The sequence below is a fragment of the Aspergillus pseudoviridinutans genome, assembly GCF_018340605.1.
Source record: "Aspergillus pseudoviridinutans IFM 55266 DNA, scaffold_8, whole genome shotgun sequence".
Lineage (NCBI taxonomy): Eukaryota > Fungi > Ascomycota > Eurotiomycetes > Eurotiales > Aspergillaceae > Aspergillus > Aspergillus pseudoviridinutans.
The window spans coordinates 877511-898960 of NW_025091288.1; the positions used below are offsets into that span (position 1 = coordinate 877511).

Sequence of the window (21450 nt, forward strand, 5' to 3'; positions counted from 1 at the left end):
CTGGCTATCCCAAGTAACCTGATGCCACAGATATTATGCCTTTACGAGACACAGCCTGCAAGGGTGTGGAAAATTGTCGGTCTGGATAAAAATAAGGTGGCTCATTTGTCCTTTGAGTCGATCCATGTCTATCTGGGAGAGCTGCTCATTTCTGTGATAACAGGAAGTCCTTGTGCCTCGTGACTGCGCAACACTAGATCGAGTGGACTCTTTAATGATGGAGGCCAATCACTTCGAGTTGAATAAATTTCCTGGGCGAAATGAAGCCTATCGAACGGTGTTAAGCAAGCTGAAGGACTTTCTCTCGGAAGATGCGCTGGATATCTACTATTCAGGCCGAAATGCTGCGCTGATCGACTTAAACCCAAATTTAGCCAAAATTCAGATGCAGACATGGTCAACACCGGCTGCAACAACATTTGAAGATCTGGGTGAGTGCAATTTCCTTGCTACTCAAGCGGTGAGAGGCACAGCTAGTCATGATGTCACCAAAAGAAAAATAAAAGGAAAAGAAAGGGAAAACAGTCATCTTTAGATACGGACGCAGCATGTAATGCTAAGAGTTTGTTCAAGGAACGAAATACTGCGTCAGCTCTCTGGCAACACCGCCGGCCATACCTCGACCAAAGCGACAACGTACCAACCGCTACGATAACAGAAACCAATTACGGTCTACGTATGCCAGCCTTCGAATGCAGGTAGAAAGACAACAGCCAGTGTACTTCCTCGACGCTCTAGGAAGGGTCACTCCGTTTCATCTCGAGTTTATTCGCTCAGCTGAGGTAAATGCAGTCCGAGTTCGAATATGAACGTTACTAAAAGATTTCTCTAAGGCTTTTACAGCAGTGCTGAAAGCCAATTTTCACGAGTTCACACCAGCCAAGGAGATGATCCAGAATGGAGATTACGCAATTTACGATCTTGCCACAGACCGTGATATTGATTTGAATCAAAAATGGGAAACGATTTTTCGACCCGGCCAAGCCGTTGCGATGTGCATGATCTTCAGACGGATTGAGACTCGAAAAGACTTGTGTCCGGCCTGTGAGAATGAATGCTCGCAACCAATGCGAAGAGGAGTTCAGTGGTATGCTGTGATCCAAATTGTTTTCCCCTTATTTCTTTCTATTTCTTTTTAATTCCTTTGGTTTCGTCCTGACTATTATATCAATTATTAATGGTTTCCAGCATAAATTGCGGCGCCATTTTTCGCCGACTTATGGATTCATCCTCAACTGATTTTCCATCAAAGCTTCGTCGGATTCTAGACGGATTCTCCGAGACCGCTCGTTATGGATCTAAATATACGATGTCACCTGAACACAGGAGGATGGACGCGCCTCCAGCCACAGCCATGGGACCAGATTGCGAGCAGGAGCAGGATAATGTCATCTCAACATTTCGAAATGTTAGAGTTTTATCCTCAGATCCTGTGGAACGGAGTCCCAAAGTTTGGTGTACTATTGAGGGCTGGGATTTCTCTTATAATGATACTATAAACGAGACGCGATCGGGCTGGTGCTACGTTGAGAATGTCAGTCTTAGGGACCCCTGAGCCCCTAGTCTTATTCAGTTCAATTTGATCGTTATGCTAACTGTGGGTTTGAAGGGGGATACTGTGATTCTCGAATCTCACCAGAACCCAAATGTGGCATACTTTGTTCGTCGATTATCAGCAGAGGAATATGGTTTTCTATGGTATACTCCGTACTCGTTTAATTGGGAAGAACCTGGAACTGGAGGTTGGCCTGATTCGGCAGGAACCTGGTCTTTCGTTTTCCAATCTCGACAGGATCTTCAAGTCATATGGTGAGTTCTAAGCCCAGTTAGCTCAAACAAGTCTATCTGACGAGGTTGCTTTAGGAATTATATCCGGCCTAGGCGGGATTTGAAGATAAGTTCTAGTTATACCAGGGGAATCTTAGTTGGTGGTCGTTTAAAATATGACGTATACCTTGATGAGGAAGCGGCGCCTCTCTACGGGACCAGGGGCATAGACTGGCTTTTGTCAGGCGACGACCCTTCCCCTTGATCAAAAAAGATTCCACGATCTCCAACTCAAGAAACGGTCTCTCGTTAAGTCAGGTGAGACGCCACCGTGGTTTCTCTCGGCCTAGACTGACTACTTTCTCCGAAAATCTCACCTAGAGAATGAGGATCTATAGGTTAGATGGGCAATCTCTTCTATAGAAGCCGATCTATAACCCGTACTTTACGTTCCTTGTTCATTGAAAGTAGATACCGGTTAACTATAATTTAACAGTTATATATTAAGCGAGCGCAGTTATTGGCTGATATCAAGTCACATGTAAGGCTCGATAAGCGAAGGCCATATCGCTTCGAAAAGTCAACAACAAAATCAATAAGCTTAAGATTCAAGATAACTTGAAAAAGAAGTAGACAATAATACTCGGGAGGTAAAAGAGCCCTAGAGCTATTTATATCTACGAAAAGTCCTCTCAATCTCAACTCACCCACTCGCTCACCCCGCTCACCCTGTGGTTTAGCATCCATCACCCACAAAGCGGCAAGCACTCAAGGTCTCAGGTCGATACATCGTTTGACCGCGTTCATAATGCTGGCTTCAATGTGGTTAAAAGGTCGGTGGGCGCTGCCATCGCGCGCCGCTGCTTTTAGTTGCGCGACCGTGGGTGAGCTTAGGTGAGTGCAGAATAGACAGGGTGAGTGGTCTCTCACGATTTGTGAAACATCAACTAGCTCATTAGGAGACGGGAAGTGCTGAACTTCCGCGGCTCGGTCCGAAGATATACACGGACGCAAGCCCCACTAGCTATATACGTCTGTAAGCTGCCTGCTCAAATTTCTGTTTGCTCCTCAAACCTTTTCCTTCAACAACGAACTACCAGTACCACACAACAAATTAATCTCAATTTTGTTATCATTCTGAAAATGGACTCACCGAAGCCTCAGAAAGAAGCCGTCCCCCAACTCAAATCTGAGTTTCGAGAAGATCGCCCTAACAAGAGTGGTCTCTTACAGCTGGACGCGTCTTTTGGTCATTGTTTACAAAGAGGACGACACCGATGCTGACGAGGATTCGATTTCTCTTCAAGCCTGCTTCCAGATTCACGAACAGGGTATATATTTTCTTTCAGTCTTCAGAAACTTGCTCTTGTTGTGGTGAAGGCGATACATATTTGAGAGGCATTTTGACTCTCTAAAATGGGTCGACAAAAGCTATGTTAGTTCACTCAGACATGCCTACCAAGTTCCGGCTCCTGAGAACGAAGAGCTGGGTTTCAAACTCTAACCTGGCTGAACTGCATGCCCTATAAGGCTATAACTCAAACTCACTGAACTAAGGTACAGATTCACATTTTGGTCCAGCTGGGTAAACCAACTATTGTGGCGATATGCAGGCCACCGCAACTGTACATACATTCAGGAGTAAATGTTTTGTGTACCACTTCCTAAATGAACTTAGAGCCTCCTTGGGGCCTATTGTGCCTAATAGCGCCTTATTGCTTACCCTGCTGCCCTTATATCGCGCGGTATGACCTTATGATGCTCCGCACGATTAGGCGTGTACCTTGGCCACAACCTGGAAGAATATCCTTGGGACATTGGCTGCTCATGAAATACTTGGTGAAATACTTGGAATATGAACCCCAACATTGTACATTCGATTCTGGTCTCAGCCGCATCCGCATCCGCATCCGCCTTTCTTAGCTTGAAGGAACGTGTTAATCATCCTACCAACCCGCCGGGGCCGTAAGTAACTAAAAACATTCGAATGAAGTCTAAAGCGACCAGTGTCTCTGGCTCGCTCCCAGAAGGGTTACCCTGCATCACAGTGTTTACATTAATTGGACTACTTTGGTGCATAAGCCAATCAGTACTTTCTTGCTGCGCTCGGTTCGCTCTTTCTTTACTTTTTTTTCCTTTTCATGTCAGCCCGCAGCCGCTCGCGCAGCTGCAATATTGTCACTGTTAGAACAAAAATGAACCACAGCCAGTAGAGGCACATGGCGCTGGTGGCCAGTGATAAAACTTGACCAGTTGTTTTAACCTTAATCTAGCCGGGAACCGGAGTTTGCGGATTTAACATGTTTGCGGATTTAACCCGTTTGCAGATAGAGTATCTCTCTCAGTTTATAAAATGTTCACAAAGTAGTGCATTCAACTCCATTGGTAACTTAAGCTTGAAACAGGGAGGAGAACTCATAAACCAAGTACCAACACTTCCGGCCAGAATGTCGACTCACAAAGCCCTGGTGATTCACGCCCGGGACAAGCCACTCGTCCTTGAAACCGTCCCCCGCCCCGTCGCATCAACCGGCGACGCAATCGTTCGCATCCTAGCTGCCGATATCGTTCCCTACATGGGAGACGTGATAAGTAACAGACGTCCTTACCCGCTCTCTCTGCCCATGACGCCGGGGAATACCGCCATCGGGCGAATCCACGAGGTCGGACCGGACTCCGTTGCCCTCACACCAGGTCAGCTCGTCTTCTGTGACATTACCATCCGCGCCCGCGATAATCCCGCTGTCTCTATTCTCTACGGTATCCACGGGGGCGGATATCCCGCGGCGCAGAAACTCATGGACGGAGTTTGGCGCAACGCGACGTACGCCGAGTACACGCGGTTCCCTTTGGAGAATCTGTACCCCCTTAATGAGGAGATTCTTCTTGCGAAACTGGGATACAGCATCAACGATCTCTGTCTAATGCCTGTGTGTCTCGTTCCGTTTGGTGGTCTTTCAGAGGTCAACGTGAAACCCGGCGAGGTGGTGATCGTGGCCCCCGCAACAGGGCGGTACGGCGGCGCTGCTGTTAGCATTGCATTGGCAATGGGCGCAACCGTTATCGCTGCCGGGCGGAACGTGGCTGCGCTGGAGGGGCTTGAGGACATTCATGGCACCAATCGGCTACGGACTGTCCGGATCACTGGTGATGCGGCCGCTGATACAGAGTTGTTGCGTGCAGCGGCTGGGAAGCCGGATGGAGCAGATGTGTACCTCGACCTTTCGCCACCAGCGGCCCAGGGATCATCGCTGCTGGCGTCTGGCATGCGGGCATTGCGTGCGTTCGGTCGATGCGTCGTGATGGGGGGTAACCCGGGGAATATCGACTTTCCTTACCTTGAGATCATGTTCAAGAGCATTCGGATCCAGGGGCGGTTTATGTACGATCGCCAGCATGTGTTGCAGATGATCCAGATGGTCGAATCCGGATTGCTTCCTCTTGGTAAGAAGTCTGGTGTCACTCACACGGAGGAATTTGGGCTCGAGGAGATCCAAGAGGCATTGGAGGCGGCTGCGAAGCTGAGTGGTTGGGGTAGGCATGTGGTGCTGAAGCCATAGACCATGTAAATGTTATGTCAGGCTTTGCTTTTGTGTTTAGTTGTAACTTGGATACTCAGGTCGGGGCGTATACACCGTGTCAACTTAGAAAATGCCCGTAGAGACTAGCATTTTGCCTATGGTGCCTTTTTAATAGCCCTGGAATGTGGGCTGTACTAGGTATGAAATAATAAGGATTTACTGGCCAGTCAAAGCAGTGGAATCAAAAACGGAAAGGACACAAATGGGATGAAAGAGTGTTGATATTGTTGAACTGAACTGCTAAACCCATGGGGAGGCTAAAATAAACGTCCATGAGTTAACCTTATCCCCGTGGGTCGGAGGTTAACAAGTCCGCGGGGGCCAAGAAAGTATACGTGAATCAAAGAGGGGACTTATTGTAAGATTGCTGACCTTGGGTCACACAGTACCAGAGATGCCTTGCGAGTAAATACATTGCTGATCTCCATTTCTAGGTCCTGACACTTTTCATCCCGTGGTACTGTCGCCATCGCGGAGCATTCCAACGGTTTCGTCGGACTAGCGTTGAAGCTTTGAATGAGAAAGTAGGAAACCTTTGAATCCTTGATATCCGAATACCACTGATAGTACATTTCATCAAGATGACCCAATCCACATCAGACTCGCCCTCCGCAAAACGGGTCCAAACCATAACCTTAAACCGAACAACCTATTAAGGCGATGGTAATCGACTGATATGCGCTTCACTCCGCACCCACACCTTGTTATTGACCCCGCTGCCCTCGGATCAAGAGTGGCGCATCTAAACTCCGTACTCGAKGCAAGCATCTGCAGCTGCCCGGTCTAACCGTTAGTATAAGATAAAAGGACAGAGCAACACGCAATATGAGCTAGACGCAACGCAGAACTACCTTCCTCTCCACAGTGCGCTGAAGTCTAGTAATGAGCAACAATTTGCACGAATTCATCCCAGGCCTCGCCGGGAAGGTCGCCATCGTAACGGGTGGCAACACAGCACCCCCCTCAACAGCCCCTTAACTCCATTGATTATTTTTTTCGCTCTGCTAGTGACAAGTTTCTCGTTCCTTCAATTCCCGATAGCAGTCACTGCATGCTGAATATAACCATGAGACACGACGTAAGTCAGCCGAGGTTCGGACTACTCCGTACTATAGTTAATAATTCAAAAAAATTGAGAACTTCCTAGTACACACTACGTAAATAATAGAATGGTTAATAAGAATTCGCTAAATACTACAGTAAACTACTCTGTGTGTCTGTATATAACCGACTTCAAAAAATTCATTATGACCGGGTGGTCAATCTAGTCCGCCGTATGTACTATGGAAAAAGCGCGAATGAAGAACTATGCGCTAATTTAGCTTGGCAACAAAGTCATGAAATGGACATACAGTGCCAAGCCAACCAGTGGAACTAACCAATAAACAGAGTATATTGATGTGCTCACATGCTAGATATTTTGTTTAGTATACTTAAAGGCGCTAAAAGATGTAACCTTGTCTGAGTCATTTATTATCCACTATCTTGCTTTTTGTGTCCGTGTTCCTGGATCGAAATCCGAAAGTTCCTTCTCATCTGCCATGGATTTCCACCCCAGCGAGCTTCCATCCGAGGGCGATCTCTTCGAACTCGAGCGATACTATAAGGGCTACCACGCGGAAGATATATGCTGTGTTGTCTGTGGTGCCCCAAGCTTTGTGAGCTCTTCTTCAGTCCCTCTAAATCAATAGTCCGCTTATAAAGATCAAGGTGGTGGTAGCAGAAGTGCGAAACAAGAATCTTGAGAGGTACAAGTGGTTTGTACCGCAGGCCATCCGAGCTGAGAATTATCACTACKAGAAAGATTGGGATATTGCGAGCCGGCCAAATCATGATCTACCGCTAGAAGTACTCGGGATAGATGGTGGGTTACTCTTTCAACTCTCATTCTTGTACGAAAACTATGATCTGCCGAAGAGATTTCTGATTCCTTAGATATCGAGATCGACGGTGTGCATTATGGGGAGCGGTTGTTAAAATTAGAACCCAAGCGTTATTTGAAGCACTCGTCAAAAATAGTCCATGATCTATATACGGAGTACCCGTATGTAACAGTACATTCAGAATGCCTTGACATGATACGACGTCTGGTCGACTATCGCCAGGCTCTTCTGAAAACTGGAGTGTCGGTTGGCCCAAAGCGCCCTACCACTCTCAGCCAATTCTATGAAGTGTTTGAACAACGATTAACTAGGGTGCTTTCTGGTTATCCCTATGGACGCAACGGCTCGTTTGCGCCCCGACGTGTAGTTGAGCCACATTTCTATTACTTCCGGGACACCGACCTCTTTCACAATGTCGCGTGGGCTTTTGGAGACCAGAAGGTCTATGTGAGTTCTACATAAGTATAACCTATGGTGCTTCCATCCCATCACTAACAACCTGCCATTAGGAATACGAAATGGCACCATACCCCATACCAGGACTCACTCAGGAGATCCTTTCATACCTGCGACCTCTTCCGCCGTCCTTGCAAGGACGATCTGGTATATCTCTTAAACTAGAGGCACTACCCACTGAGCTCCAAGACATGATTTATAAAAATTTGCACCCTTTTATCAACCCCGAGCAGACATGCACTCGTTCCTTACCGTCAAGGCTGTGGCGTGACTTGCTTTTCAATCAGCAGATTTTACCATGGCTTTGGGATTTGGACATCTCCGCCCTACAGAGCTGCCCTGTGACATCCGATGCGGTGGACGTTCCGACATTTGAAGCAGAAGAAGTTTGGGATTGGGAGCGCCTTGTTCGTACCCTTGCACAAGTGGAGGTGTTTGAACCGGGGCAACCTTTAGAGCATGCTCTCCTCCGCCTGCGGAATCGTCGGCGGATCTGGAGACTACTAGAGGAGGCCGAGGATGAAGATATTGAGGAGTGGCTCGAAGTTCATGTACATAACAGAAAATGACGTGGATATATGAAGATACTCAGCGGAGTCCGGGTGGCATTGACCAACCTGGTGGAAGGGAAGGCTAGTGCAGTCAAATATGTTGTCAAGGTTAAGATGTCTAGACATTTTGCTTCATGTATCTAGTCGCTTATCATTATACACTTCGAGCTCATCAATGGAGACCACGTAGAACTAGAGACTATCAGATTTTGTCTTATATATCCAAAATTCAGCTGCTGGAGTCTCATACGTTGTGAGATCCTACGTTAGAGTCACTGTACCTCACAAAGACTAATTTCGGCCTCTTTGGAAAGCAATTCAAGAACCCTGGGTACTGACACTCGTTTCGTGACAAGCTGTTTGCCGGAGAAAGCGAATGCTGTCCTAGACTCGGTCCTGTTCAGACGAAAACTCCTCGATCCAAAAGGGCTCTTCGACATGGCTGTAGGGATTGAAACATCTCTTCGAATCGGCAAACAGAGAACCCTTGAACGTGGCATTCGAACCCGGTTGGCATTTCTTTGTTAGGGCGATGAGTCTCGAGAGACCATGGTCCCGTCTATTTCCTGAGACAAGCCTTTGAGCCTCCCTTTCAAGCCGTCAATGGCCAACAATGCCATGATAATGGTGTGTCTAGGACATAGAAATAAAGCCATTGTTGTATGTTTAAGATAACAACCCTACTCCTCGAAAGATGTCTCAATCCTCGATATAAATACAACTTCGAATCTATCATTAGCACCATCATCTTCTTCTTCCTCAACTCTCTTACACTCCTACTCACTCTCTGCAATTCCACCATTCTCAGCACTACCTACAACAATCCAAACAGCCCAACTTCCACCCACTAACACTACAAACACACGCCGGATACCTCACTCACAATGCCGAAGCAGCCCAAGTTCAAACTCCACGAGGCCCGCACCTACAGGAGTTTCCTCCTGATTCGCCCTGATGACCCCGACCTCCCTGCTCTAACCATGCTCAGTGAAGTGCTGAAGATCCTGCAAGCCGGCCGCGGCAACTTCTCCCCCCGTCGGGAGTCCTTTCCCGACACGCAGGTAGGCGATCTGATTTTCGAGATCATCACCGAGGATAATTCTCTCAAGGGACTGACGGACGCAGCCATCCAGTGCATCACACAGCAGATTGACAACTGGGATTATGACAAGGACATGATCAGATGGGAGCAGTATGTCGAGGGGATGGTTCTGATTGACTATAGGTATCTGCACTAGGTGATTTGCAGAATTGGGCAGATTGGTGGGATTTATCTCAGCTTGCTTTTAAGTAGATGATGGGCATATTGCTGAGCTCTACTGGTTCGATCCGCTTCTGGGAGCTATCATTATCGTCTGAGCTACACAATCAAATCCAAGTTCAAAACCTCTATGTGTTGTTGCATCTTTACTGTAGGGCTAGAGTATGTTAAGTACAGACAATGTACAACAAGCTATGCTTTCTGATTGAAGCTACATCACGGAAATTCCATGAGGTGGTGCCATTTGCTAAAAGATTAACATACTATAGTCAAATCATAAGTAGTGGAACGCTGATAGATCATATGAATGATTCAACCTTCGCCCTTGAAGACGTCCCTCCCGGGACTATTGTGACTACTAGTCGTCATGAATGTATCCGAATACCTAATCAGGCTAGCGGTAATGAAACTCCATGTAGCGGATAATAGTACTGGTCTCAAAAGGCTGCATCATATCTCCAAGAGATCAGAACATCCTTATTCTATTGGCTCCAATCTTCAGGGGTTCCTCGAGCCACGATGCTGAATATCAATGGCTCTGGTATGGAGGGATTTCCAGTGAAGCGCGGTAAAATGAGATTGATGATTGGGTAGGCAAGTGATACTTCCTGCAGCGAATCCACCGAATAGTCTGACCACCAACATCATCTGGCTCAGCAGCCCACCTTGACGAAGCGACATCTCATCGAGTCAACTAGCGTGCCGAAGTTCGTGGCTTGCAGGCTCCCCGCGACTTTCGAGAATTGGAGGTTGATTAGTGTATTTTTAGAATAGTTTTAGAACAGTCATTGGATCTTAGTGGTTAGCATAGGGAGTAGCAGTAGTACTAGGGGTGAGCGAATCGAAATCTGTTGCCTGAGCCAAGCAGCTGCGGGGAACCGTGTGACGCGATGGGGCTGAATGGCAGGGGTTGACCATCTTAAGTGTCTGACAGCTGGCTCCTCGCCCAACCCGCTACCAGCGACATTCTCCTCGGTTGGTATCCACTCTGAAACTCGGAAGAGCAAGCCTATCCCAGATATCCATTAAGCCATGGAGCAGGCAATGTCGACCAAGCACGGCGGAGAGCAGAACCCTCTTGACAGTACAGGCCTCTGTTTGCTGGCCCTAGACGGCGGCGGCGTGCGAGGGCTCTCAACGCTCTACATCTTGAAAATCATCATGGATCGACTGAATCACGAACGAAAAAAGAACAGCCTTCCTTCGGTGAAGCCATGCGAAGTGTTCGACCTTATCGGAGGCACCAGCACAGGCGGGTAGGTAGACCTGTTCCTCGAGGAATGTGACTGACCCAACCGCCGGAACAGGCTGATTGCGATCATGCTTGGTCGGCTCGAAATGGACGTCGATGAATGCATTGCCGCGTATACTGGTCTGGCGGCAGACGTCTTCGGCGAGAAACTGAGCCGTATTCCAGTAAACATCAAAGGTGGAGTCAAGCCGCGATTCGATTCCGCGAGATTAGAAAGCGCGATCAAAAAGGTGATAACCCAGAAGGGTGTGTCCGAGACGGACTTGCTCAATGATGGAACTGAGCGCGGATGTCGGACGTATGTGCTTGCCCTATGTGATGAGTCAAGATTCTGACAAGAACAGCTTTGTATGTACAATCGATCGCGATACAAAGGACATGATCCGTCTCCGAAGCTATAGCTTGACTGATTGGCCGGATATTCCTGCGACAATTTGCCAGGCTGGCCTTGCGACATCCGCCGCTACCACCTTCTTCGACCCCGTTAGTATCGATGATCGTACGTTCGCGGATGGGGGTTTTGGCGCAAATAATCCCGTGGACGAGGTGGAAGGAGAAGCATCGAATATCTGGGGCTCAGACGAAAAAGATCTGAAGGAACTTGTCAAGTGTTTTATATCAATCGGGACAGGGAACCCTGGAAAGAAGGCATTCGAAGACGGCATGATCAAATTTCTCAGCGAGACGGTCGTGCAGATCGCAACGGAGACAGAGGCCACGGAGAAGAGGTTTATAGAAAGATGGGCTAAACATTTCGACAAAAACCGGTATTTCCGTTTCAATGTCGATCAAGGACTGCAGGATATTGGGCTCGATGAGTACAACAAGAAGGGCGCCATCAAAGCGGCTACCGAAGGGTACCTTACTCACGTGGCGCAGAGGTACCGTGTGCGAGACTGTATTCAGAATTTGAGACTCAAGCAGAGTGTGTATCTTGAGAATTTCGCATAGTAATCCAAGGCATCATTTGACTGATATAAACAGACAAGACCGAAACATCCTTTGGCGCCGTTGTAGACGTAAGTCCAGTGATACTTGGTTAGCTCATCTCTTACTAAATTGCACAGGAATACACCATACGCACGATCCATCAGCAGTCAGGTACGGTGTCCAGAAGCTACTACTGCTCCTACTAACTCTCATTCAGCCGCGCGTCGTAGAACCTGGCTTGTGCCATTCGAAAGAAATCCCCTCTTTACAGGTCGCGAGTCTCAGCTTTCTGAGCTTGAAGGAAAGCTTTTTACTATGGATCATACCGCAAAAATCGCAATTACGGGGCTAGGTGGTGTAGGAAAGACGCAGCTGGTGCTTGAACTGCTCTACCGAACGAAGGATAAGCACAAGCATTGCTTGATTATCTGGATACCCGCAACCAACAGGGAAAGTCTTCATCAAGCATACCGTGACGTCGCGTGGCAGCTTAGAATACCCGGCTGGGAAGAGGAAAAGGCAGATGTGAAGAGACTCGTGCAGGGACACCTGAGCAAGGATGATACAGGCCAGTGGCTGGTCGTGTTTGACAACGCCGATGACATTGATATGTGGATCGCCGAGGCTGGATCTGAGCAGGAGTCGGAACAGGGATCCCAGGCGTTAGTCGACTACCTGCCAAGCAGCGGTCAAGGATCCATTATTTTCACAACGCGTGACAGGAAGACAGCGGCCAAGCTCGCACACAAGAATGTCGTGGAAATCCCGGAGATGGACGAAGAGGCCGCTACGCAGCTACTGCAGAAGTGTCTCATCAATCCGGGCCTCGTCAACAATGGGCATGACACAGCTGATCTTCTCGCAGAGCTCGCTTACCTACCACTGGCTATCTCACAGGCAGCCGCGTACATCAACGAGAACGGAATAACACTTGGGTGTTATCTATCGCTCCTAGCGGAGCAAGAAGAGGAGGTTATCGCTCTTCTCAGCGAAGACTTTAAGGATGATTGGAGATATCGCAACACGACGAACCCAGTGGCCACGACGTGGCTAATCTCATTTGAGCAGATTCAGCAGAGCAATCCTCTTGCAGCCCAGTATCTGTCATTCATGTCCTGTGTAGATCCGAAGGAGATTCCGCAATCTCTTCTTCCGCTAGGGTCGTCGCGGAAGGAGGAGACAGACGCCATTGGAACTCTAAATGCCTATTCTTTCGTCAGCAGACGTCCGGAAGACCCGGTTCTTGATCTCCATCGACTGGTGCATTTGGCTACGCGGAACTGGCTTCGAAAAGAACGGAAGCTTGCTGAGTGGACGGAGAGAGTAATTGTGCGACTACAGGAAGTGTTTCCGAACGACGATCACAAGAACAGAACTGTCTGGAGGAGATACCTGCCACACGCGCGTTATGCACTGCAAGCCGATCTTGTCGGCAAAGATTGGACGTGCAGAATGGATCTTATTTGGAGATATGGCCTCTGTCTCTACCAAGATGGACAATGGGATGACGCTGAAGTTGCAATTTTACAGGTCCTAGAAATGAGAAAGAGGGTGCATGGGCCGGACCGCCCTTCCACACTGGCCAGCATGGTGTACCTGGCAGAAATATACCGGAATCAGGGGCGATGGAATGAAGCTGAGAAGCTGTTTACGCAATTAATGGAGACTTCTAAGACCGTGCTAGGCGCTGAGCATCCCAACACTCTGGCCTGCATGGGCAACCTGGCATTAGCCTACTGGGATCAAGGACGTTGGAATGAAGCTGAGAAGCTGGAGGTGCAAGTGGTGGAGATGAGAAAGGCAGTGCTTGGGCCGGATCACCCTTCCACGCTGTCCAGCATGGCCAACCTGGCATTAACCTACAAGGATCAAGGACGGTGGATTGAAGCTGAGAAGCTGTCTATGCAAGTAATGGAGACTTGTAAGACAGTACTAGGCGCTGAGCATCCCAACACKCTGGCCTGCATGGGCAACCTGGCATTAACCTACAAGGATCAAGGACGGTGGATTGAAGCTGAGAAGCTGGAGGTGCAAGTGATGGAGATGAGGAAGGCAGTGCTGGGCGCTGAGCATCCTGACACCCTGACCAGCATATCAAACCTGGCATACACCTACGGGTGTCAAGGACAATGGAATGAAGCTGAGAAGCTATTTATCCAAGTGTTGGAGATAAGGAAGGCAGTGCTGGGCGCTGAGAATCCCGACACTCTGACCAGCATGGAAAACCTTGCATATACCTGGAAATCTCAAAGAAGGCTTCCAGATGCCTTAGCTCTACTTGAAGCATGTTGTCGGCTGCGCAATAAGGTATTAGGCCTGGATCATCCAGACACCAGAGGTTCCTTTCATGCTCTTGATAACTGGCGGGACCAGCATAATTTGGTGCTGAATGAAAATCTCCCACCCTCAATCAGAACGACTGCAGGAGGTTACAGCGCGCCACAATGTGACGGCCACAATGGCTAAGTCACGCCACACCCGGAGACGATTAGCGGCAGGGAGCAATTGATCCTTTAAATCAATTTAGCATTGGCTCTTTGGCCTACCAGCCTACTGTACAGCGAATCCATGTTCAGTTTAGTAGGTTCCAGCCCGAGTGGCTTCAATGTTTGTTTGATAGCTGTAATTCTTGGATCTCCTACTGTGGTTCTTGCCATAATGCTTATAGCAAATCCTGCAGCCTAGCTAGTATAGCTATGAGGATGAGAACACTTGTTCTGCCGCAACTTAGTGCAAGTCAACAAGTATGTCAGCAGCACGAGGAATCATTTCACTAGTAGTGGGAGACATGCTCACTCTCTGTTACAACCTACCGTCTACGAAACAGCCGCCAAGAACGACACTTACTCCCTTCTGCTTTTGCAGTGGCCCTTTTAGAAACTTCAGCAAATTCACAAAACAACAAGATACAACTGGCTCCGTATTTGTACGCCTAATGCTTTATGTGAGTGACGCCAATAGCAGGCTAGACCTAGGATACCTTGGGGCAAACTGATGCTGACTAGCTGAGAAAAATAATTAGACCATTGGTTTTGCAACACTATGCTCCAGCGCAACCTGCTGCAAGCAGCTTAATTGCAGGATGGCAGGATAGGAACAGGAAAGTGACCGTTGACAGTTTGCCAGATCCGCCAAACACTACGGTTGGCAGGTTGGGTGGTTTGCATGGGACCTTCCAGGCTGGAAGGTACAGCCAGCGTTGGATAGCTCGTACAGGGGGCCATATGCATGTCCATATGACATTATTACTGAGTATAGTTTGTACATTATCATTAAATTGAACAGAAGATAGATATCCCGTAGATTTCCCAGGTACAGTTTAGCTGCATTTTGAATGATGTTTCAAAAAAGAAATCGGAAGTATAAACACTTGGACCGGTTTTGCATCCAGCTGTATGATGACTGTGGTTGAGAACGATTCGCTCCCTGCAGAACCTCCTCCCTGCCCTAAGAACAACGCAGATGAGACTGGCTTTAATTGCAGAAAATCAGCCCTCTGTATAGCGGGGGGGACGCGATCTCCGTTGGAAGACGAATTGATCTATTATGCCGGTGGAGTCAGTGGGATGACGTTGCCAGCATCTGGTTTCTTCCAGAAGAACCCGGCTGTGTGGGTGCCACCAGCAGGCTCGAGGAATGTCCACATGGAGAAATGCTTTAGGGTTCTCAGGGGCGATGCGCTATGACAGAGTTGGCGATATATTGATTTAGAGTAGCCTGATTGCGGGGCGACGGCTTTTTATATGCGGATATTATCCGAAACACACGCGAGTCAAGCGTGCCAAAGCTAGAGTGTTCTTAAATTAAATAAAGTGGTCCAAGTTTATTGATCCACATATCCACAGGTGGGATTTCTGCAGAACCCGAAACAAAATGAAACATCCGACCCCTGGAGGACTCGACCATCAAGCTCGTATTATTGGAGGAGCGACCTGCTCCAGAACGGAGAAATTAGCCTGAGACGACACTGATCACGGCATTTGTCCGTTTACACTAATCTACGCAGTTATAAATCAGAACTTCCCGTGTTCTCACTGCTTCTCTCAGCACAAGCAACATGTCCGCCGCCAAAGCCCTCGCCCTTCTCTCGCTCCTTGGTCTGGCCTCCTGCCAGACCACAGTCGGCTTCGGCCCATACTTCTCCCTCGGACCTACCTCGTCATGGATCCGAGAGGCTACCACAACCCTTGTCCTCCCGGACACCCCAAGCCCGCAAAAGGACCGTCTGGCCCTATGGCCGGGCATGGGCACTAGCGGAGGCGACCTGATCCAGGCTCTTGCCGTGTCTTTCGCGGATCCTGCGGCGTATGCATACATTCTCAATGTTAGAGATCAAAGCTGACGGGCGTAGGAACTGTGGTGCCAAAGCTGGACAATGGTGCACGTGGGCTAGTACTCTCCAGGGTAGGTCAAGATCGACTGAAGCGCATAAATATTCATGCTAACGCCAGTATAGGAACACAACTAGGGGGTACCCAAGTACCTGCTAGCGCGGGTGATAAGCTCACCATGCATTGTACGTTCACCAAGATCTGAGACAGACCCGTCTAATGATGTACAGACAAGTATAACGACAGCACCGGCAAGTACGACCAGACTGTGGCCATTAACGGAAAGATTGTCTCCACACTATCTACCAGTCAGTCCCTCGCCTCCATTGCAATAGATAATACTGACAAAAGCAGGTTCCGGTCAAGCTCAAGGCTGGGGTACAGCCGTCGAATGCCAGGATGATGCGTGCCACAGCACTGCTGCTGCTCACCGTAAGTTACTTTCACTGCGACAGTGGTCAGAACTGACGGAATGTAGAATACCTTGATACCAAAATTATCCTGAACGCGGCTGACAGCTCGTTCGGCAATACTTTGGCCATCAACGAAGCTACCTCTTCCGGATTTACTACTTCGGACGGAGGCAAGACCTGGACTGTGTCTACTATCCATATTAACTCTCACACTTACAATGTGTAATCGAGTTCGAATTTCGGTTAATTTGGCTTGACTCTGCTTGAATTGTTTATACTTTAGCTGTTCATGTAAGTCATAATACATAAGCGGTGCCTTCTGTTGGCCTGGGTGTTCGTCTCTTGACAGAAAGTATGGCAGGGAAGCCAGGGATAGTAAAGGCACCAGCGTATTCCTAGTTCTTATATGTGCCAAGATATCCATTGTTAACCGCATTAATTGGCCAGTTGAATGCTCAGGAATATTATGTAAACGGGCCACTATATGAGCCTTATGATTCGCCAACTGTATACTGAGGCTGTGAACGAGCAATGAGGCGAAGCATTTTTCTGTCAGCCTAGTTATTATGTTAAGTATGGCTCACACCCCCATTCCATAAATTAGACTACAACCAAGAACCAAATAGAGCAGACAGTCTGAAAAATTCCCTAGAAGACATCAAACATAAGCAAAATGTCAACGAACTCGGCCGCAACGGCAAAGGCAACGACACAACCCACGTTTCCTCACTTCACCCGCCTCCCCCCGGAACTGCGCATTCTAATCTGGCACGCAGCCCTCCCCGAAAAAGACAGCCCAGCCCTAATCTTCTTCAAGAAAGGCTGTTGGCTCGAGCGACGCCTCTCCGAAACCGAACAGGGATACGACCCCACCGATCCATCCCACCCACACTTCTACTTTAGTCCTGAGCTACTAGACCAAGTGGAAGTCAATGTCCCACTGTTCTTCGTCAACCGCGAAGCGCGCAGTATCGCTCTAGCCTGGTGTCGGGAGCAAGGTATCTCAGTCCGCTTCTCCGGCAACCAACAATCTCCAATCTTTGCGCGCCCGTTCAACTCACAGCACGACGTGCTGTACGTCCCGCTCGAGCAATGGGACGAGTTCCTCGTCGAGCCGTATGATCAGATGTTTAGGCTCGACCACTGTTTCAGCTCATACGCACTGGAGGTGGGTGGCATAGCTGTGCCCGAGGCGCAGGTCTATAGCAACCCCTCGGTACTGCATGATCTGTTCAATTGGCCCTATTGGCCGGCAGTGCTGTATGTCGTCGTTGACCCACCGCTGGATCTGCGGTTGGAGTACGCAGAGCTAAATATCCAGCGGCGGTGGGACATTCAGACCCGGCCGGGTCGGTCATTGTTCTATACTTGGAAAGACGGCCGTGGTAGCTTTGAGGACGGCGTCAGTGAGCATTCTGCTCATGAAGTCTTGTACGAGCGGATCAAGGAGGCTAGTAAAGGGCTGGGTGAAGGGATTACATTGCACAATGTCCGTAGCTTTGAGGTACGGCCTGTCTGTGCCGTTCGAAAACAGGGAAGTACATAGTTTATGCTTTCGAGATAATGTACTATATTTAGATCTGCGGTTATGAGATTATCGGTTTCTGATGAGTGAGAGAGAGTCTTGGTGCTGAGCAAGTAGAAGTTGAATGATAAAAGGATGAGACTAGCCCTGTCCATATGATTTACTCAGTTCCATCGAGACGAACCTCGGCGAAGTCAAGAACCATGCCTGATACAGATAGACATGGCGTCGACTACTCATTTGTGTCAATTTCCGGAGAATCTGGTCCTATGATAATGCAACGGAGGGTAGAAGCAAACAGGGATTAAGATAAACCCATTACAAGCTCTAATTGGCCGTCTTTCAACGATCTTTGATAACAGCCCCGAAAAAGCATGGCTTTTCGTAAGAATTTGGGTCATGAACCGCCCCTAGCAGCAGATGCTCTTGGACATACGGCTTGTCCGAAGCTCAGCCCGCTAAATTGTGAGGAGTCAAGTGTGCCTCATGACCTTGACTCGGGCTAATGCAGCTCAGCCGTGCGTACCTGAATCAGGGCACAGACTGAGCACAGGGATCTCGCTAAAATGGCGTTTCCTCCGCAGTTGAGCAGGAGCAATTACTGAATAAGGCATCTCCACGACATGCGTATTTAGTCAGTGTAGCGCGGTGGTAGCATTTAATGGCATTGACAGGGATTAGCCTGCGCCGCAATTCCAACAGAAACAATCGCGTCAGCACCAAGCCAGGGGTTCAAATGAAAGGGCTTCCCCAAGGTATATTGGGGACATTTCCTAGTCGTCATAATATTTCCCTACGTGCTCTATCTTTCGCTGACGATTGAAACATATCCCATGGCCCCGACTGCAAGGAAGCTCAGTCGTGAGACTCTTCAACGCAATGGCATTGTTATTGAGATGGAAATCAGCGAGGATGGCTGGCCCGATGGAATTGCGCAAATCAGAGATCGAATCCTCTCGTTCGACCGCATCATTCCGCCCAAAAAGGTAGAGTTTACGCTGTGCACAAGGTACTTTGTCGAAAATGCTGAGTCCATACCAACGACAAGATTGCTCGGAAGCGCCTCGAACCTCATCTTTTGAAAAGCCTATACAAGAAACTACCAGAGGCCTATCGAGATGGGTAGTTTAAAGGAGAAATAGCCTGTAACAAGAGTGCCCTTAGACAAAATAAGGCCAGAAAGAGGCACCTGAAAAATTTAAAAGCAGCGTATAGTCTTGTACAGAGAATATTCCCCAGCCGCCAGAAAGAAAAGTACTAATTTATTTGCTCAGTACAAACATGCAGTGGTCTTGGAGCGCAAGGGTGGCGTGGAGAGCAAAATAGGAGAGACGCTCGCCAACTATATATTCGCCAACTATATATTCAAGGATTGGAAGAAGCATGCAGATAAAACATACGCATTTTGTTTCCCAAGATTTAATACACAGGAGGCTGCTGATTCAAGAAACTATTCTCCCAGTTCAATCAGCTCAGCTCATGATCAGTTTGATAACGAATTTGCGACCACATTATAAGCCATGACTCATCAAGCTACAGGGTATGCTCAACTGACGTTATAGCGGCCGAGACTCAAACTCCTTCAGCCAGGCATAGCTTGTTCGCAATGACTGGCATAGTCAATGCTCCGTCGCCAAGGTAAGAGAACGGTTCCGCCGTAACAAGTTAATACACTCACGACTTCCTCTACCGTACAGTTAAGCCATTACAAGAGAGCGAAATACTATCGATTCCCAAGCCGGACTGGTATTTTGCATTTGTCATACAAAACGATATCCTCTCCCACCGAGAAACGGACAAAGGACATGCTCATGCGGTATTCTCATTGACAGACCTGAACCTCTTGGAAGAGGCTGAGGCATTGCATTCATGCCCCTTGATATCACTGAATAAGCATTGCGCCGACATTAAAAAGACTCCACAGGGGGCGAAAGCCCAGCAACGCAATCCAGGTAGTGAAGACAAGCTTCATAACATAGGCCCACAAATTGAAGACAGTGATCGAGTGAACTTGACGAGTATGACTACACAACATCAGAAGACGAGGACTACGAGCCAGAGAGTAGTGAAGAAGAAGACGACAGCAGTGACGGCAGTGACGGCACCAAAGGCAGCCTGGAGGACGACGAAGATCTTGACTCTGAGTCATACAAAGAGCTCACCCCCAGCCGTGGATACAGGCACAAGGAGGGTGTGGATGTTACTGGAGCTGAAGACTTAGACAGAACTGGTGCATCCAATATTGAAACAGGGACCTCCCGCAAAAACTCAAATAATGATAAACTGATCTGTTACCCATGGGCGGTGGTTGAAGTCAAAAGACCCAGCGCATCGCGACAGGATATCGAGTAGTGTTATTATCAAGCGGCAAACTGTAGTTCAGCCTGCATCACATTGCTTCGAGGACTATCAGAGAGACCAACGCACGATTATCATCATCCAGTGGTTGCATTGACTTTCATTGGAGGAAATGCCAGAGTGTTTCTAACCTATGCAGAGCCACTTGTCGGCGCCGACTGCGATGACAATAAGCCAATCATTCTATATGTGAGTCTGACTCAATCTTCTCGAAACTCGACTGAAGGAAGACCTGGAATCGTTGCTAACAGAGACCTTCCATCACACTCATCTAGCGAATGAGATGCATTTGGAAAGGGCGACTGGATATACTCTGGAACACACTGCAACTCCAACGCATGCATGACACCATTCACTATTGGGCTTTGCAGAAGTATCAAACAGAAATTGACTATGACATCAGGAGGCGACTGACAAAGCACCGACTTCCGTCCAACCCCTCAACTCCAAGCAGTTTCCGGCAAGCCGAAGAGCAGCGACATGCCAGGACAAGCCCGTCACCATTGGCAAACAAACAAGGCAATCAGCCAGCGCGACCTGAACAGGTGAGTATACCCTGCACAATACAGTAGTCCGTTTTAACCTGGCGTAAAGGACAATATAAAGCACCCCAGTATATTAGTCAGGCAACTGAAGGAGTTAAACATGAACAGCGCTCCGTTAGAATTCAGAAGTTCGCCGCGCAGGCGAAAGAGAAAATGAGAACAAGTAGATGACCAGGGAAAGCACCGAGGTATATACCACTGTCTTTGCTGCTGCAGGATGAGGGCCGTTTCAAAATTAACTCTCTGAACCTACCGTCCATTAACCGTCACTACGCGGCAAAGAAGGGCTATATAAAACGGGAGCAAATAGTCCTTAATAGCACATTTGGTCTTCTGCTGATATTCGCAAGGCGTATTGCAATTTACTTTTAAGCAAATGGGTATTATCATAAATACCAGTAAGAACAGTTCTTTAGAGTACATGGAAGGTCGAGGAAAGCTAGTTGCAAGACAGGCAAAAAAAAATTGCATCCACTGGTTAATCAAAAATGGCAAAAAATGGACTCGCGGGGAATCGAACCCCGGACCACCCCCATGCTAAGGGGGTATTATACCACTAAACCACAAGCCCATTTGTTGATGGGGAATTGGTCCCAA

At 48.2% G+C, this 21450-nt stretch overlaps 7 protein-coding genes and 1 non-coding gene across 8 annotated transcripts; 7 read left to right on the forward strand and 1 right to left on the reverse strand.

Annotated features, from left to right (window-relative positions):
• Positions 1 to 4214: 4214 nt before the first annotated feature.
• Positions 4215 to 5327, forward strand: Asppvi_010413 (uncharacterized protein; the record flags this gene model as incomplete). The annotated part of the gene is made up of 1 exon (XM_043306259.1): positions 4215 to 5327. One exon carries the CDS (start codon positions 4215 to 4217, stop codon positions 5325 to 5327), a length of 1113 nt encoding a protein of 370 aa, XP_043162194.1.
• A 1562-nt stretch (positions 5328 to 6889) lies between these two features.
• Asppvi_010414 (uncharacterized protein) lies at positions 6890 to 8256 on the forward strand (the record flags this gene model as incomplete). Its single annotated transcript, XM_043306260.1, has 4 exons — positions 6890 to 7006; positions 7059 to 7212; positions 7284 to 7678; positions 7741 to 8256. The coding sequence occupies 4 exons, from the start codon at positions 6890 to 6892 to the stop codon at positions 8254 to 8256; spliced, it is 1182 nt and encodes a 393-aa protein (XP_043162195.1).
• Positions 8257 to 9122: 866 nt separating this feature from the next.
• On the forward strand, positions 9123 to 9476 carry Asppvi_010415 (uncharacterized protein; the record flags this gene model as incomplete). Its single annotated transcript, XM_043306261.1, has 1 exon — positions 9123 to 9476. One exon carries the CDS (start codon positions 9123 to 9125, stop codon positions 9474 to 9476), a length of 354 nt encoding a protein of 117 aa, XP_043162196.1.
• Positions 9477 to 10531: 1055 nt separating this feature from the next.
• On the forward strand, positions 10532 to 14147 carry Asppvi_010416 (uncharacterized protein; the record flags this gene model as incomplete). The annotated part of the gene is made up of 6 exons (XM_043306262.1): positions 10532 to 10755; positions 10807 to 11049; positions 11153 to 11676; positions 11736 to 11770; positions 11819 to 11852; positions 11899 to 14147. 6 exons carry the CDS (start codon positions 10532 to 10534, stop codon positions 14145 to 14147), a joined length of 3309 nt encoding a protein of 1102 aa, XP_043162197.1.
• A 1591-nt stretch (positions 14148 to 15738) lies between these two features.
• Asppvi_010417 (uncharacterized protein) lies at positions 15739 to 16651 on the forward strand (the record flags this gene model as incomplete). Its single annotated transcript, XM_043306263.1, has 6 exons — positions 15739 to 15986; positions 16033 to 16085; positions 16138 to 16197; positions 16243 to 16320; positions 16367 to 16444; positions 16491 to 16651. The coding sequence occupies 6 exons, from the start codon at positions 15739 to 15741 to the stop codon at positions 16649 to 16651; spliced, it is 678 nt and encodes a 225-aa protein (XP_043162198.1).
• Positions 16652 to 17098: 447 nt separating this feature from the next.
• On the forward strand, positions 17099 to 17971 carry Asppvi_010418 (2EXR domain-containing protein; the record flags this gene model as incomplete). The annotated part of the gene is made up of 1 exon (XM_043306264.1): positions 17099 to 17971. One exon carries the CDS (start codon positions 17099 to 17101, stop codon positions 17969 to 17971), a length of 873 nt encoding a protein of 290 aa, XP_043162199.1.
• An 812-nt stretch (positions 17972 to 18783) lies between these two features.
• Positions 18784 to 20302, forward strand: Asppvi_010419 (uncharacterized protein; the record flags this gene model as incomplete). The annotated part of the gene is made up of 2 exons (XM_043306265.1): positions 18784 to 18959; positions 19957 to 20302. The coding sequence occupies 2 exons, from the start codon at positions 18784 to 18786 to the stop codon at positions 20300 to 20302; spliced, it is 522 nt and encodes a 173-aa protein (XP_043162200.1).
• Positions 20303 to 21352: 1050 nt separating this feature from the next.
• Positions 21353 to 21424, reverse strand: Asppvi_010420. Its single transcript has one exon. It is a non-coding gene; the product is annotated as a tRNA-Ala (tRNA).
• Between the last annotated feature and the right edge of the window lie 26 nt (positions 21425 to 21450).